At 31.3% G+C, this 16867-nt stretch overlaps 1 protein-coding gene across 6 annotated transcripts in view; it reads right to left on the bottom strand.

The window, feature by feature from the left end:
• The window catches only part of EPHA7 (EPH receptor A7), a 184044-nt gene that overhangs the window by 26089 nt on the left and 141088 nt on the right, over window positions 1-16867 (bottom strand). For 4 of the 6 annotated variants that reach the window (XM_064360827.1, XM_064360828.1, XM_064360832.1 and 1 more), the window contains exons 6-8: window positions 8136-8260; window positions 5346-5529; window positions 500-608 (exon numbers count right to left, since the gene is read on the bottom strand). In XM_064360827.1, the coding sequence (XP_064216897.1) occupies window positions 500-608; window positions 5346-5529; window positions 8136-8260 (418 nt within the window). The remainder of the gene's footprint in view (window positions 1-499; window positions 609-5345; window positions 5530-8135; window positions 8261-16867) is intronic. The other 2 variants (XM_064360829.1, XM_064360830.1) reach the window with 1 other exon arrangement.

Raw genomic sequence — 16867 nt, 5'->3', positions numbered from 1 at the left:
CATTAAAAAATAAATTTAGATTGAATATACAAATTCAATATATGATTTGAATCTACAAGGTTCAATTCACAAAAATATTCATGAGTCACAAATATTCACAAGTTAATGTTTACTTATATTTCTTTTTGGAAAAAAAGCAGATTTTAAATGTTTTCCACAAAGATTTATTTTAGTAACTAAAAGAGTAAATTCTACAGGTATATTCTACATTTACTACAGTGTATTCTACATTTACTATGAAAACTTAACTCTGAAAATAAGCAATAAAAATTCACCCAATAAAAATTATAATACTCATTCCCCTTAAACTAAAGGCAGTAATCAAACTCATATTCCATTTTGATCTTGAAAGAATGACACGTTATTGACTTTTAATGTTTTATATCAAAGAATGTTTGCTTTTACTATTTAAAATTCGATTACACTAAGTAATAGGCTGACATAATTCTCAAAAAGCAAAACATTTTATGTTAGAGATTAGAACAACTTGGTGTTCTACCTTCTCCCAATGATGAAGCCAAAGACCATGAACACCAAAATGATGGTCCCAGCCACAGCAACCACAGCAATGATAATGACAGGATTCTGTTCACTGGAGACAGCTGTAGCTGTAAACAGAGGAAATAGGCTCAGAAATACTTAACACCATGCAAGAACTTGAGAGGTTAAATAAAATTAGAGATATCTTTTCTATTTAATTCATTCTAATTTTAAATAAATGCATTATATTCTAACAATGTACATGTAAATAAATGTTTATTTCTGCATTTTTAAAGAACTGGTAAGGAGAATACTTTCATATGTTTTCCATTTATCAATTATAAAAGAAACCAATAAATGTCTTATTGATTGACTACATTCCTACTTAGTGTTGAAAGCTTAGTTATAAATCAAGAGATAGACACATCTGACCTGAAAGTGCTATTAAATTCCTATTTTTCCTCAGCTAGGCATTTGACTGTGGTCCCTTTGTGCCTTTTTTTTTTTTTTCTGGTATGTGAAATCAGAACCAAAATACATACCTCATGTATTTTTTAAAGTACCTTAATACATATTAAATGCTTTATCTCTCATATCAATTTAAATAGAAAGCATCATGTAATCACAGTTAAACATCATGAATTTATAGTCCACTGTAATTCAGGAAAAAGATGAGCCATATTATCTGTGTTAATTTTCATAAAGAATGTAGTAAACACATTGCATAGTTTAAGACTACAAAGTAGCTAGCCTATTTTAGAAAAAGCAAACTTTCTGCAAGTACTTTAAAAAACACTATCATTATCTAATTGCAAACACTTCCTGTATAATACTAAATGATTCTTCCATGCTCATTAAGACAAACTCAGCTGAACCTTTCTGACAGTCTCTTTGGGAACAAATACATGTTGCATGTCTTTTAAACACCCTCTTATATAGAATTTTTGTATTTATCACTTCCAGTTTTCCAAACTGGTGATTCACAATTGTCATTTTTTCCCAGAGTCTTATATTTTTAGTAGCAATGCAGACTTTATAAAATCATCAAATGCCTATGAAACAATGAAAATGAATATTCCAATAAATGATCCAGTTGCAAATATCATATAATATATAATGTCAAACTAATATAATTTGCTTACTCTGAAACAATCAACAGCTGCAATCTTTAAGGCAGGATGGAAAATACCATTCCTTCTTGTTAATGTCAAGGGACTATATCGCTAGAGTAGTAATTCATAGGAAGGCAAAACATATCTTGCCACAATAGGAAGTATAAAGTTTTTACAGATTGGCCTTTCTCTAGTTTATCTGTCCATCTCCCTTTGACAATTTATATCTTAATTTCGTATACCCATGCTTACAAGAGCTAGCTCCTGTACTGAAAAACAGTAAAAAGCTCTGGTCTAATAGATACTTTCTGAACAAAGACGATTATACACATTCTCTAATTTATCACCTGCTGAATTGCTCCCTGAGGGAACTTTAAAAGGTTAAAAAAAAAAAAAGAAAAAAAGAAAAAAACAACTTTCAAATACTAATTTCTGAATTACATCCTATTATCACACAACAGAGAAAAGATGAGTTCAAGTATTTAAAAAATTTGTGTTTTTTTGCTTTTAATCTGCTTTGTATATACAATTTAAGAATGGAAAATAATGGAGTAGTTCTAGTCATGAGGAAGAAAAAATTATACACATATGTTATGAAATTCTTTCCATTTAATCAATGTGTCCCATGGGCCTAATTCTCTGTCTTAGGCTCAGTTTTTCCCTTAGCTTCGGAAACAGAACCCTAATGAGAAAAATGAACTCAGGTGAATGATGAATCAGAATTTGTGAATATTTATTTATACATTTTTGTATTTTGTCAGGGTCATTCTTTAATCTTTCCATAGATGACATTATGGTTAATATTTACATCTATTTCATGGGCAATACATTTTAATAGTAATTTGCTAAGGTTATAATCGGAATACCACGGTTTAAAAACTCTAAAATGTAGATTTGATATTGCATAGATGGGGATTTTAGAATGTATGTGCAATGGAAGGGACGGTCAAATTTCTCTTTACAAACAGCGCTCAAGTGACTTCTTTTAGGCTGCATCTTCCCTTCTGCCCTGCTTTCTGGCACAGCGAGTCACTGCTCCCTGACATGGTGATAACATTGGACCATGCATTCCACCAGTGCTTAACTGTGTGGCCAGAATATGTGTACCTGCCCCTCTCTTTCAATAAACTTTCAATAAAGATTATGAACTGTGTGTTTCTGTGCCTGCTTAATTGTTAGCATAGAATCTTGTGCTGACTCAGTGGTTCTCAAAGAGTAGTCTGGGAAACCCTGGGAGTCCTCAAGAACTTTTCATCGAGTCTGCAAGTTCAAAATCATTTTCATATAATATGCAGATGTTATTTGCCTTTTTTACTCTCATTTGCTTACAAGTGTTCGGTTAAGATTTTCAGAAGGTATATGGCATGATAATACCATGACTCTGATAGCTAATAACATGTGTTTGTGTGTTCTTGTGTTTTTAAAGGTTCCACTTTAATTTCAAGTGGTGAATATCAATTGCTATAACCAATATAAAATATTTTTTTGATATCATTAACATTTTTTAATAGTAAAAGGGCTACAGGGATGGAAAAGTTTGAGAAAGGTTGTGTTTAATAAGAGCTTCCACTTGAGACTTTCCATGTTAAGGACTATCTTTGATACTTTGTATATATTAACTTAATCCTCAGAATATTTTGTGAGTTGAGTAGTATTATTCTAGAAATTAGGGTACAGAGATCTATACCTCTGTCCCTCGCTCATCCAAACTGGACGTGGCAAAGCAGAGATTTGAAACCAGGCATCTCTCTACTGGCACGGATTGACACTAATAATTCATTCTCTGTTGATCAGTGTAAAGTATTCATTTATTGCTAATTTACTGAGTGCCTTGTGTGCCTGAAACCATAGTAGGCACTGGCAAGACAACAGTAAGAAAAAAAGATATGGATTCTTCTTTCATCAACTTTATATTCCAGTGGGAGAGAATATATTGATAGCAAAAATCACCAAATTCTAATGAGAAAATCCATTCTTAGCAAACATTTCATGTGATCTCTCGGGTTCCACTATTTTAACTAATCTCTGAGTCTTGGTTACTTCTTTTTAAAATAATAAAAACAATATCTATGAATATCAGCATTCATTAAATAATAGTTTGGTCTAATATTCTCAATTTAGAGACAAAGTCAGAAAAAGGCATAAATTCATCTTGAAACTTTTGAAATCTAAAAGTGTTTTTAAATAATAAGAAATGGTAGGTAAATGTGAGATAACTGACATTTGAACTTTAAACTATTTACTAAAATATGAAAAAAACATAATTTGAAGTATCTTATTACATTTGAATTCACAAGGTGATATCATCATATAGATCTGAGTTGAAAACCTCTAGAGCACATTTTAACACTAACCACTCAAATGTTTAAATGCTAAAATCTTAAATTGCTTCAATGTTTTGGGGAGCACTAAACTTTGATACTCTGATTCTTAATCTTTCATTATCTATTTAAAAAGAATAATCATGAATAATGATATTATGTTCACCACATCAAATTTTTAAATTGATGCCTTTATGTCTACAATTCTATATGAATGATTTATACATCAAAATGATTTCAACATACATTTTATTATTTGTGGCTATGAGAGTTACAGATTTATTTTAAAGGTAACAAAATATGTGGAAGAATAACACTGTTAGCATTAGTTAATGCAAATGATATTTATAAATTTACTCCACCTTTGAAAAGATCTATACAATTCTTTCTTCAAAGTCAAAATAACTCTATAATCAAACTTGTATTGATCTAATTTGTTTAAATTTTTTTAACTGAGAAAAGTCACATAACATTTTCCAAATCATGTTTGATTAGAATTTTGGAGGAATGCTGGATTGGCAAGGAGAATAGGAAACAGCTGGGTAAACCATGTGCCTGAGCAGTAACATCAGGAGAAATCAAAACTCCAAAATACAGAAACACATACTGAGACCTCAGCCCTGTTGAGGAGCAATCAGCATCGTATTCAGGGTGTTTTGAATTTGCACTCTGACAGCAAATGGGGACATGTATCCCAAGATACATGTACTTACTTCTTTTACACTATATACACATGCAATTTTACTATAATCTTGATGCATTATAAAACAGAAAATGATAAAAGGGCTTAAAAGTACTGGTTATGTTCTATTTTTAAGATGAGTGGTGGGCATAGGGATATTCATTTAATTATCTCCCTTATATTTTATATATACTTTAAATAAATTCTTTAGTATGCATGAATATTCCACAACAAAAATGAACAATGTCAAAAATAAAAACCAATATAAGTTCTAAGATCTTCCTAAACTCTAATTTTTGAAATCATTGCTAAAAGGCAAGTAACTTAAATTAATACAGGTTATTAGATACAATCTTTATCTTGTCAACCACACTATACATTCTGGCTTTATTTGTGGGTCTCTGTGAAGTAGCAGCCTTGATGGACGGACTTAGAATAAGATTGTTTTGAGGTCGACAAAAACATCTTGTGTCAATACACAAATTGAATCAGTCCTGCTTCTGTCTTTAATTTCACCATTTTCAAAAAATCCAGTATGTGTTAAACAAACAAAATCACAAGGTTCTAAAATTGCTAAACAAAATAAATATTAAATTATTGTTAGGAACTTTTATGAAATACATGTATACATACACGTTTATTTTTATATGTAAAAATTATGAAGATGCAAATGATCACCCCAATACTAAGTAAATATTAATATATGCTAGAGTTATTGAATGTAAGAATCCAAACCAAAGGCATAATTACCTTCAAACATTTTACCTGTAGCTTCCTCTAGTGTAGCAACATCAAGTCTGGGGCTGTAATTTCCATAACCGGCAGCAGTAAAAGCTCGAATCTGGAAAACATACACTGTTCCTGGTTTCAGATTATTAATGGAAGCTGAAGTAGACTTGGTTTTTACTGTTGAGTAGGTCCGTTCCCTTTGATCCTAGAAACAATATTTAGAGGAAATATTTAATTGTGACTGCAACCAGACAATTTGACAGCCAACTGTTTCAATTTAATTCAATTTGTTCCATTGTTTTTATAGAGGCAACATTGTACTTTGTGGAATATTATAACATTAAGTTGCTTCTAAGGTAATATAAAATGAAAATGTGAAACACATGGCTTTGTTATATAAATTTAGGGAGAAATGATTTAGTTTAAACATTTATGGTGTTTTTAGCTTTTGCACAGGTGACATGTGACAAGAACTATTTAGCCATAATATAATAAAATATCCTGCTAGTCAGAGTGGGTACACCTGTACAGTCTATAGTTTAGTAGAGGTCATCACATCATACTGGAGTTCCCTTAAGTTTTTTCTGAATGCTATTCAGCAAGCAAAAAAAAAAAGATGCTAAAAACACAGAAAAATATTAAATCAAGAAATTCAGTTAACACTGCCACTATACTGACATGCTGCCACTATACTGACATATCAATTTTTAAAAATAAACTTGAATTTCTCACAGAATAAACCACTCTGCAAAATAGTATTTAATGAAATATTTTCACAGAATTATAAATATGAAAGTTCAAATATGTATGATTTATGGTTTGATGAGATTTTAAACATGATTAATTTCATTTTTTCATATTTCAGATATAAAAACATGCAGAGTTTACTAAAATAACTATTATATGTTTATTAACAATTTTTTATTCTATCACCATCAATTTTATGTGCATATATAATAAGGAAATAATTGTAAAAACTCAAGCATATAAAAACTCCATCAAAATAAATGAAAATTTAGGTATTCATTGATGTGATTCTCATAGGCTATTTATGAATAAAGTTGTAAAAATTATACTTCAAAATATACAATTTTAGAGAGTTCTTTGATCTATAATAAATACTTGTGTTCAACTTTGGCAATGAAATTCTTCATAGAAATCTTAAAACGTCAATCTAGTTGTTTGATTTGCCTTCACACTGAGGTTTGCAAAAGTATAAATAAATATATATTTAAACCTGATTTACTCACACTGATCTGTGATTGTCTTCAATCTAATCATTTATAAAAATGATAGTTTGTATTATATATATTTATCTCAAATGAAAGACGTAGGCATAACTCAGGTGACACAAACATCAAGCTTGCATGCATATACATTACAATATAATACAACACAATACTATTATTGTCTTTTAATTGCATAATATGCAAGTTTAGTGAATGTAGACACTTTTTCTGTCACGCTAAAAAAATAAACTATTTGAACAGATTTATTCTAGAGAAAGGATCTGCAAAATATTCAGATTTATATTGTGAGAAACTTTAATCTTACCACCTATGTGTTTCATTGCTTTTGAATTTGATACAATTTCAGCTGGGACTATAACTGTTAGCACTCATGGGAAAACAGATATAACAAAAACAGCATTAAATACAATAATCCTCTCTAAAACATATTTGGTGGAACAAGAAATTAAGCATATAAAATACAACCTTAGCCATGAAGTCATAAATTCATCATGTAAGTAACAAGCAAAAATATTGTAAACTTTATCTGAATAACAAAACAAAATCATATTTTAAACTACTTTTTCTTCAAAAAAATCCCAATGTATCTATTGCCAATGTACTATATACATTTCCATTTATTTAATCACGTCAACTCAACACCAAAGTTTTCTCAAAGATTTAGGCTCCTATTTTCTAATTCTATTGTCTAAATAGTTAAAATGGTTTTTAACTATTTATAGCACTTCAGATAACTTAGTTAAGCCAAAAATAGTAACATTTATTACTATTACTGTTAGTAATAGCAATGGTTTCCATGTTTCAAACCTTGCACCGAGTCTTTTTGTGAGGTGGAGTTTTAAATCATGATCTGTGAGCATGGTTTATATAAACATTTTTCTCTCTTTCCATGTGAGATAGAAATAAATATACTCATATGCTCAGATATATCACTATTTACTAAAATTTAGTCATTACAGGGAGATTAAAAAGGCAGCAGTTGGGTTTTAGCCATACTACTTTTTCTGGAAGGAGAGGTGTAAATAAGTAGCATGATTATTAAAACATATATGAAAAAACGTCAGGAGGAATTTAAAGGAGTGAAATAACATCATCTGATTTGTAAGTCTGAAGAACTACATATTTATTATACACAATATTCTCATTATTTCAAATTACTAAATTATTTGAGGGCATCATCATCACTTAAACCACATAAATTAAACAAATCATTAAGGGCCCAAACAGACATACTAAAGAAAATATTTTTCAAAAATGCATTAGGCTGTGTGGTTTCTGTGGGACTAAACTGTCCTACATCTAAGTATTACAATATCAAAACCAGAATAAATAAATAAAAATGCTACAAATGGGATACTTTCATTGGTGTAACATAAAAACTTAATACACAGAAATCACAGTTGTAATCATGAGCCAGAAATTCACAGAGATGGCTAAAATTAACTACAAAGTTTGAAGTAGCTCCAAATTGTTGGCATAATGACCAACTTTAGTCTACAACACCATAGGATGACATGAGACACACAGCACGTTGTACATTTCAGGTGCTCTTAGCACTTACTTTCTCGTAATACTTGATTTCATATTCTGTGATGACTCCATTGGGATGCTCTGGTTCCTGCCAGGAAAGCTCGACACTCCGCTGCAGCACTCTCTCCTTCATTACTCCGCTCACTTGCGAGGGAGCTGTTTGGACAAGATGTGTCAATAAACAATGAGAAAATTCACTGGATGCCTCAAATCAAATGTCACAACTGATCAGTCCCATGCTGTGCCAGTTTCATTAAGGTAAAAGAAAGCACCTTTTCATAGCTCACAATTCAGAAGCTAATGAATATTCAAACAGGACCTTATTACTGTTCATAAACCTTAATAGAAATTTAAATTAAAGTGCAAACAGCAGAAGATAGCATTGTTCAAGTTAGTGAAAAATGGAAATGATGGGGCTGCGAATGACAATTAAGCAAATGAATGCTAATTAAGGCTAGAAAATATGATTTCAGATTAATCTTCAGTGATAAACTAAATCCAAATATTTATTTCACACGCAACAGCAATATACTTTTTAAAAGAAAAAAAAATTTAATATTATGCAAGAAAAAGTGTATGAAATGGCTACTTTGATCTTCAATGAAAGGGATCATATTTATAAAAATGTTTCATGTTTCACTTGGTGTGTGTGTACTCCCAAAGAACTCCAAACAACCTTGGAAAACATTTTTATACTTTATTAGGTCAAGATGCAAGAAAATGCAAAGGCTGCTGGCTACTTAAAATATGTGCACTAACACACATACATATACATGGACTCTTGCATGTGTAATTTATACCTACGTAACCTAGGCTTCAAGCTTTGAAAGGAGCAATTCAAAGCCACAATCGTGCTTTCTCTTTCTATATAGATAATAATATGCTTAGCGTTCTTTCATTCTAATTAGTGACATATACTCTTTTTGGTAGCTAAGTCTGTGGAATGTAGCAAACTAATTTGCTCTGTCTAATTTGCTCAGTGATGATTAACTAGTTGTCTACTCTGTCTAAATGAGTAGCTGCACTGGCTTGGCTGAATTTCAGTGGGGTCATTATGTTTCATGTATCATGCTCGATCTCATTCTGTAAAATATTTTCAGGCTGTTAATTTAATTTTCAGATGTCTGAAATTGTTAATAATCCTGCTGACAGGAAAGCAATTATATAGGACCAAGCCGTTTAAGCAACCTTCCGATGTTTATCCCTTTGGCTTTATTTTGTTTCTTCTACTTAATATTTTCTTGTATCAATGTCTAAAAAACACATTTTTCACTTCTCTCCGGCTTGGTGATTTTTGAAGGAAGGATATGGAAGATGCATGACTCTCATTTCCTCCCAGATTACTAACAAAAGCGTAACTAGAGCAGATTAAGTGGGACAACTTTTCCTTGAAGGCGATGTAGCCGAAGTGCTCAACAAGCTGTGTTTACAGTCTAAATGCATTTCTGATATGTTTTCAATGAAGCTAATTTCTAATAAGAAATCTTATTTTTGTCTCAACTTTTGAAACCTGAACATACCCAGTAAACAAGAACTTATCTCTAGAGTGACATGTCTCTCCACCCAGAACATGCTTAGCATATCTTAGTAGATTGCAATGTTCAAGAGGCTGCGACCTTAGGCCATAGGCTTAGGAATCCAACTCCAACTAATTGTGACACGAGATTCTACTTAACAAATAATCTCTAAAAGTATAACTTACTTAACAAAATCATTCCAACAATAATTATACTTTAGTGAAAAACAGACGGCAGCACAGGTGAGAATACTGCAACGGTCAACACATTGAGTTACCCAGGAGTGCTGCTGGTCTCTGATCAGGCACACATAAATATATGTTAGCTAGAAATAGGTTACAGAGTTCATATATGTAAATCTCTAGGCTTTTTCAAATAACCTAACCTAATGTGATTTTCAGTATAAGTCAAACACTAAGACATTTTGCTTGGTTTCTATCCGTAAGTATCACTTTGCTTGGTATGATAAAGGAGGCAGGAAACTCTAAATTCTTTGGGTTATGGCAGAGATTTGGGTTATAAATCTACTCTATTTAGTTTCTGATTCATTGAAACAAGATCTAACTATAAAATGAGATAATTTTTGCAAGTAATACACTAAAATTACATTCATTATTTCATCCTGGAAAATAATTTTTACCAATAAAATTGTAGCAACTGGGGACTAGGAAGAAAAGGTGCTAAAATGTATTTGAACTATATAATATTTTGAAATTCATATCACAGTGCTGACAGTGAAGTATGCTACAACGCATTTTCCCTTTTGCACAGGAGCCATATCTGTAAGTGAATATACTCCTGAATTATTCTAGATTTCTTTTTTTTCTTGTATCCCTTGCTAATACTATATCAAGTCACACATTTTAAGAGGGTCAGAAATGGAAGCACTAGCACATGGCCCTTGAGAATGGATAAACTGCATGATAGGAAAAATCCTTCTCTGTCTTATGTCCTTCAAATACAACATTTGGTACAGGAAACGTGATTATATTTTCCCCCGAGCTTCAGTATCTTAGGTATAAAGGATACACAACTCACAGTATATATGGCTTATAAACAAAAACATCTCTAGCCTACTTAGATTCTAACAAGGTGATTATTTTCAGATAAAGTTACACATTAAAGTAAAATTAAAGTGGCATAAAGTATGTTAATCTTAAAACACAATGATTTCTATGGTTAATATATTTGATTTACTAAACTACTGTTATTGTAACAATCTCACTAAGAATGTGCTCACTCTTACACCAAAATATTCAATTAACTACAATCTACAGTTAATTTCTGAAAAGGAAATAATATACAAATCAATTGTACAAATGAAATATACAAATGACAATATACAAATGAATTATATGCATTAAGAACCAATTAGGTGCTATAACATTTAAATTATAATTTTCATAATTATCAAAACGAAATTAGATGTTGTAATGGAATTGATGTGAAGGTGAAAAATAGTAACCAACAATAATAAAGCTTGTGATTTGAAAGATGTAGGAAAACAGATATTCTATATAAAAGAGCTTCTTCACATAAATTTTTCCTAGGGTTTCTAACAAATAATTACCAGATTCACTGTTCACTTAAGTTTCTAGAAATATTCAGATATAAAAATTAATTTCAACTGAAAAAACAGATGGAACTTCCGTTTCCCTTAAAGATCTTCAAGTCTTATCAGGGATAGAAGATATAACAAATAAATAAAATATAAAACAGACTAAGCCATGAAGCACATTATTAATCATATTTGGAATCTTCACAAATGACAATGACAGAAGATCTTAGGAAATTCAAAATTTGTTTCCAGAATTCAAAGTGGTAAATCTCAACAGCATAAAAACAAAATTGATAAATTGATGAAAGAGGAAAGTAAAAGTCTAATGACAGGCAGAAAAGTAAATTTGTGGAATGGGTTTGTTAGTATAAGGTTTTAAATTGAAAAATAATCAGTAAGAATAGTAGGTTTATGTACAGACCTGAACCAATTAGCATTTTACGGATTTTGAGCTTTAAGCACTCATATGTGATCTTTGATCTTAATCAATTTCCAACTAAAATCCAATTACAAAAAAAAAATTTTAATTACAGAATGGAATTTATTTGTAAGGTCTACATACTGCCTCCTTCTACTCCCTGCCAACATGTTAAGCATAACTATTCCTATAAGAAAATTTCTTAGCATGAGCAGGGAACAAGACAATTTAAAAACACAGCATCGTAGACAGAGTGACCCCACAAAGATATCCATACCCTAGCCTTTGAAACATGTAAATATGTAAATTCCATGCAAAAAAGGGTACTGCAAATGTAATTAAGGCTTCAGACCTTAAAATAAAGAGATTATTCTGGATTTTTCCCAGTGGGCCCTATCTAGTCATATGAGCCCTTAAGAGCAAACAGAGATGCTGTAGAAGTCAAGAGAAATTTCAATTGTGGGAGGAGCAAACCTGCCATAGGAAACAGGAAAAGATACGAGGGCAGCCTTTAGGATCAGACTGGCCCTGGATGACCAGCATAGAAATCAATACTTCAGTCCTATCAGACCAAAGAATTTGAATTCTTCCAACAACAGGAATGAGCTTGAAAGTGGATCTTCCCCAGACCTTTCAAGTAAGAGCCAAGACCAGCTGACAACTTGATTTCAGCCTGTGAGGCTGTCAGTTGAGCCTTGCTGTGCCCAGACTTGTGACCCACAGAACTGTGAGATAATAAATGCCTGTTTTAAATTGTTCAGTGTTTGTGGTAATATGTTATGGCAGCTGTAAAAAACCAATATATAGAGTAAGGAAAAAAGCAGACATACTGAAATTTTTATGAAGTTATGAAAAAAGGCTTGTGATTCCATATTTAAAATAATATGATATTAAATTTTATGTTGAACTAGCATGGAATCAAGAAATATTGACCTTGATTAAGACCCAAAACACAACGTTTCATAGAAAAGAACTTAATCAAAATAATGAATTTCATTTGGATTTAAAAAGTTATTTATTTATATCATTCATTTTTCTACACTTACATGTTTCTAACTGAATTTAAATAAAGTATGAGATGGAAAAATATATCTGTATTTTAAACAATACAATGGGGTAAGATGGATCAACAAACATGGAGACTTTTCATCAAACATATCAAGTTTTAAAATCCACTGAAGTTTGTTATACATCCATTAGGTAAACATAAAAAGTAAAAATAAAGATATCTTTGGCATACATTTAAGGAAAATCTGCTAATAACAGTATGATAGTCTTTCATGGAACACTTTTCCTGTTACACGTTATCAGTATGAAAGTCATTTTTAGAAATCCTTTGAATTAACAAATGTGTGTATTATTATGAGCTTAGTATTTTGAAATACACAACTGTTAGCTTTCTCACTCTTCCCCAAGGTGTTTCATTTTTGCACTATACGAAAAACATATAAAAATACACACAAATTTGTTTAAATAACAAAATACTTGGCCATAATTATACATGCAGTGCAGTGCATGTAACACAGCAATTCTGTTTCTAAAGTATGTAGATATATGTATAAAATGCTAAAACATAATTTTACAAAATTTCAATTTCTTGGCTGTGGAAAAAATGGTCACTAATAATAATAATACATATATAATTTTAGATTAAAAAAAGTACAGGAACTAAGGGTAACTGAACCTGTAGCAATTACAAGCAATCCATTTGTGATAGCTGTCTGTCAAATTATCTTTGGCTGGAGAGAAGAATGATCTGTAGTTAAAACAAACATAAATTTTCATTCTATAATAAGTAGTTGAAAAAAATTGGTGGAAGTGGAATGATCTTTTTTCAAAATTAAATTATGTTATTTGCATTGCTATATACTCAACATGCCTGTTAGGATAATGTTGTTCAAAATGTAAAATATACAGTATAATAAGATATATAACAGAATGAATTTCTAAGTAAATTCAAGAAACAGTTACTAAAAAGACAACTTGACTAAGAAATAAGATTTGAAAAGTTCTGAAAAAAATATGATGTTGATCTGAAAAAGTAGGACAATAAAAGCATCCTGCATAGGGGCCCCAGTCAGGTATACATGTGAGTTAAATTAACATACTTTCACTACAGTCATAAAATACATAATAAAAACTACAAAAGTCACCACTCCACAATTTGATCAACCAAGAACAATTCTGTTCTTCAAGCAAGGATTGTAAAAATGATCTGACAATATATCTTTCTGAGAATAAAGTTTTCTTCTTTGTTGTCAACAGATAATTGGCAACCAATTGTTTGGACATTTGATTAATTACTACAGGAGTTAGCATTTCTCAGGAAAATCTCTAAGTAAAAGGCTTTAAGGGTCATGGATTGTTGAGAAAAGCTACTGTTGGTCACTGCTTTTAAACACACACTAGGACTCTTCCTAATCTCTGCTAAAGTACTGACTAAAATGTCAACTGTTGAAAGGTTAATGTGTAACTCTTCATAAATTTTTATTTTAATAGAATTCCACTTAATGTAAAAAAGATAAAATTTTGAACACAGTAGGTATAAATTAGGCAAATTCCCTGAACTAGCTGTCCTATTCATACCAGTCTTACAAAGGAGTAACTCAATAATGACCTAATATGATAATTCATAATGGTAAAGGAGTTCCTGACAGTAAGTCACATGTTACCTATTTTTTCAATCAAGAGGTAATACTACCTTTTTACTGGTTTAGTTATATTCAACAAATACTTGTTTGGCATTTACTATACACAAGTCATTGCAAATTTTAATAGTTACCTAGAATTTGCAACATTAGACAGAGATAGATAGATAGATAGATAGGTAGATAGATAGATAGATGGACAGACAGATTATTTCTTCCCTCTAAAGCCCTATGAGATAAACACTGTTTTTCTTGCTGGTTTATTTTATTTTGGGTGAAGAAGCTGAGCCTTAAAAAATTAAGTAGGATCATCTCAGAAAGAGGCATTTAAAAAAATTTAATCCATGTTTTAAAGCCCTAATTCCCAACTTTTTTTTCAAATACACTGCAAAATTCTGGGTTCCGACACTTCCTGAGAGCAGAAACTAGCAAAAGAAAAGCTAAGCAGTCATTCATTCATTCATTTAATATTTATTTAGAATCATGATGTGCTAGGACATTAGGTTTTGAGAATATAAGGATCAAAAGACCCATAGGGATCTACTCAATAGGCAGTAGCAGTCTCAGAAGCTGCAGATACTACAAGAGATTACCATCTGCAACTTCTGAGACTGCTACTGCCTATTAGCTGAGCAGAGATTTAAGTCACTTTTTAAAATGGCAAATACATGTATATGCTACAAAATTCAAAAATACTAAAACATGAAAACTGACACTCCCTCTCAACCTGCCCCCATGTAACTAATACTTTTCTCTAAAGCAATCACTCTTAGCAATTTATTTGATACTCTCCCAGAAATAGTCTAGATAAACACAAATATTTGTATTTTTGCATGAATGGTATTTTTTTATTTATGCTGTATTTTAGTTCATTTTACATCTATAGATCTGCATCACTCTTTTATCAGCTTTGTTGTATTCCATTATACATAAGCACCTTGATTTATTTGACCAGTCATTTATCAATAAGCATGGTCCTTTCCCACCTTTTTCTCTTACATATTATGATCTAATGAAACTATTGGCTAACTGGTATCTAATTAATTAATCTTCAAAGGAGAGTAAAATATTTCAAAGTGGTCTAGTGTCCACAGGTGAAATGAGGTAGGTAAAGTTACATGGACTGAATAGGCAAAATGTGGTCATTGTTAAAACTCATTTAGAGGTTTTGCTTTAGTAAAGAAAATGAGCACTTTATTTAGTTATTATTATTTAAAATATTCTAGAGCAGTGCCACTCAAAGTGCAGGCTGGCTACTCAAAACACAGCTGCAAGTTGTTGGGGTATGAGAGGAACTTGTGTCAGATGTACATCAACTACAACAGTAAGCACTTTTTTGTAGCTCAGCTGACTTTTTTTCTTAGTAAGATTTCTTGATGAAAGAAGCATTTCTTTTTCTTTGCAGCTTCCTTGATCATTTTCTTTCTGGTGCTAGCTACTTATCTTTCATATACTGGTATTTTGAGTAGCAGTGACTTTTGAAAGTACACTAGCATTAGTCTTAAATACCCTTCACTTAACACTAAAATGTCCAAAATGTAAAATTAAAATAACATTTTTACTGATTTCTGATGAAAACTCCTTTCATTCATACCTTCAATATATAATTTCTCATGAGTGATTACAGTATAAAGAGTTGTATGAATTGCAAAGATGATGATGTCTCAGTTCTTACCTTTCAGGAGATTTAAATCCAGAAAACATGTTAGAACATGAATGTGCACAAACAATCTAAATGCAAAACTAAATAGATGAAATACAAATCAAGTGACAACATATTCCTGGGAGGCAGTAAAGAGCAAATCATACAAAATATTTCCCTGTTGTCAACCCAATTTGTAATTCAGCATTTGATTGGTATATAGCCATGCACTTAAACGGCTTATCAAGACTGTTGGCATTGTATCTATAATCTGCAAGTGATAACTTTATATCAATTAGATAATAAACTCAGTTTCAAGACTGGGCACATATTTGTCTGTCTAGTGGTCTCCACTAATAAGCAACAATTCCTTGAATCATTCTTCCTCTGCTTCAGCTAATACAGACTTTGTTTTTTGTTGACAGTTGAGTGGCTACACAATGCGTCATTCAATTACATTATACCTGTCCACCTCCTCAGTTGTTGTGATGCTCCTTAAAGGTAGAAAACTTAGAGAAGCAGTCGAGTACAGGAACGAAGAGCATGGGCCAAAGAGCTAATTCATGACTTATTTCCTGTGTGACCTTGAGCAGGAAATTGAACCTCTCTGTGCCTCAGTTTTCTCAGCTTTAAAATAAGAATAATCAGAATACTTACATCATAAATAGAATTGTTATGGAAATTAAATGTGTAAATAAATGTTAAATACTTAAAATCATTCCAAGCACGTGGTAAGAATTCAAAAAAATATATGTATTATTATTTTATGCTGACATGGTTTGTATTAAATTTACTGATACCTGGGACCCCTTCCAGAATACTCTGATTCTAAGATCAGATTCAGGCCTTTGTATTTTTCAAATGCTCCATTGATAAAGCTGATGGGCAGCTGAGTTTGAGAATATTTCCTTTAAAACTTTGACAGGAACATAAATTGCTATTCTAAGGTAGGATACCAGTACTCTCCATAATAAATGCTG

Source organism: Aotus nancymaae, unplaced genomic scaffold, assembly GCF_030222135.1.
Source record: "Aotus nancymaae isolate 86718 unplaced genomic scaffold, 86718_ANA_hifiasm-v0.15.2.pri h1tg000040l, whole genome shotgun sequence".
NCBI lineage: Eukaryota > Metazoa > Chordata > Mammalia > Primates > Aotidae > Aotus > Aotus nancymaae.
Note: the sequence above shows the minus strand (reverse complement) of the source record. Positions and strands in the feature narration are given on the sequence as shown.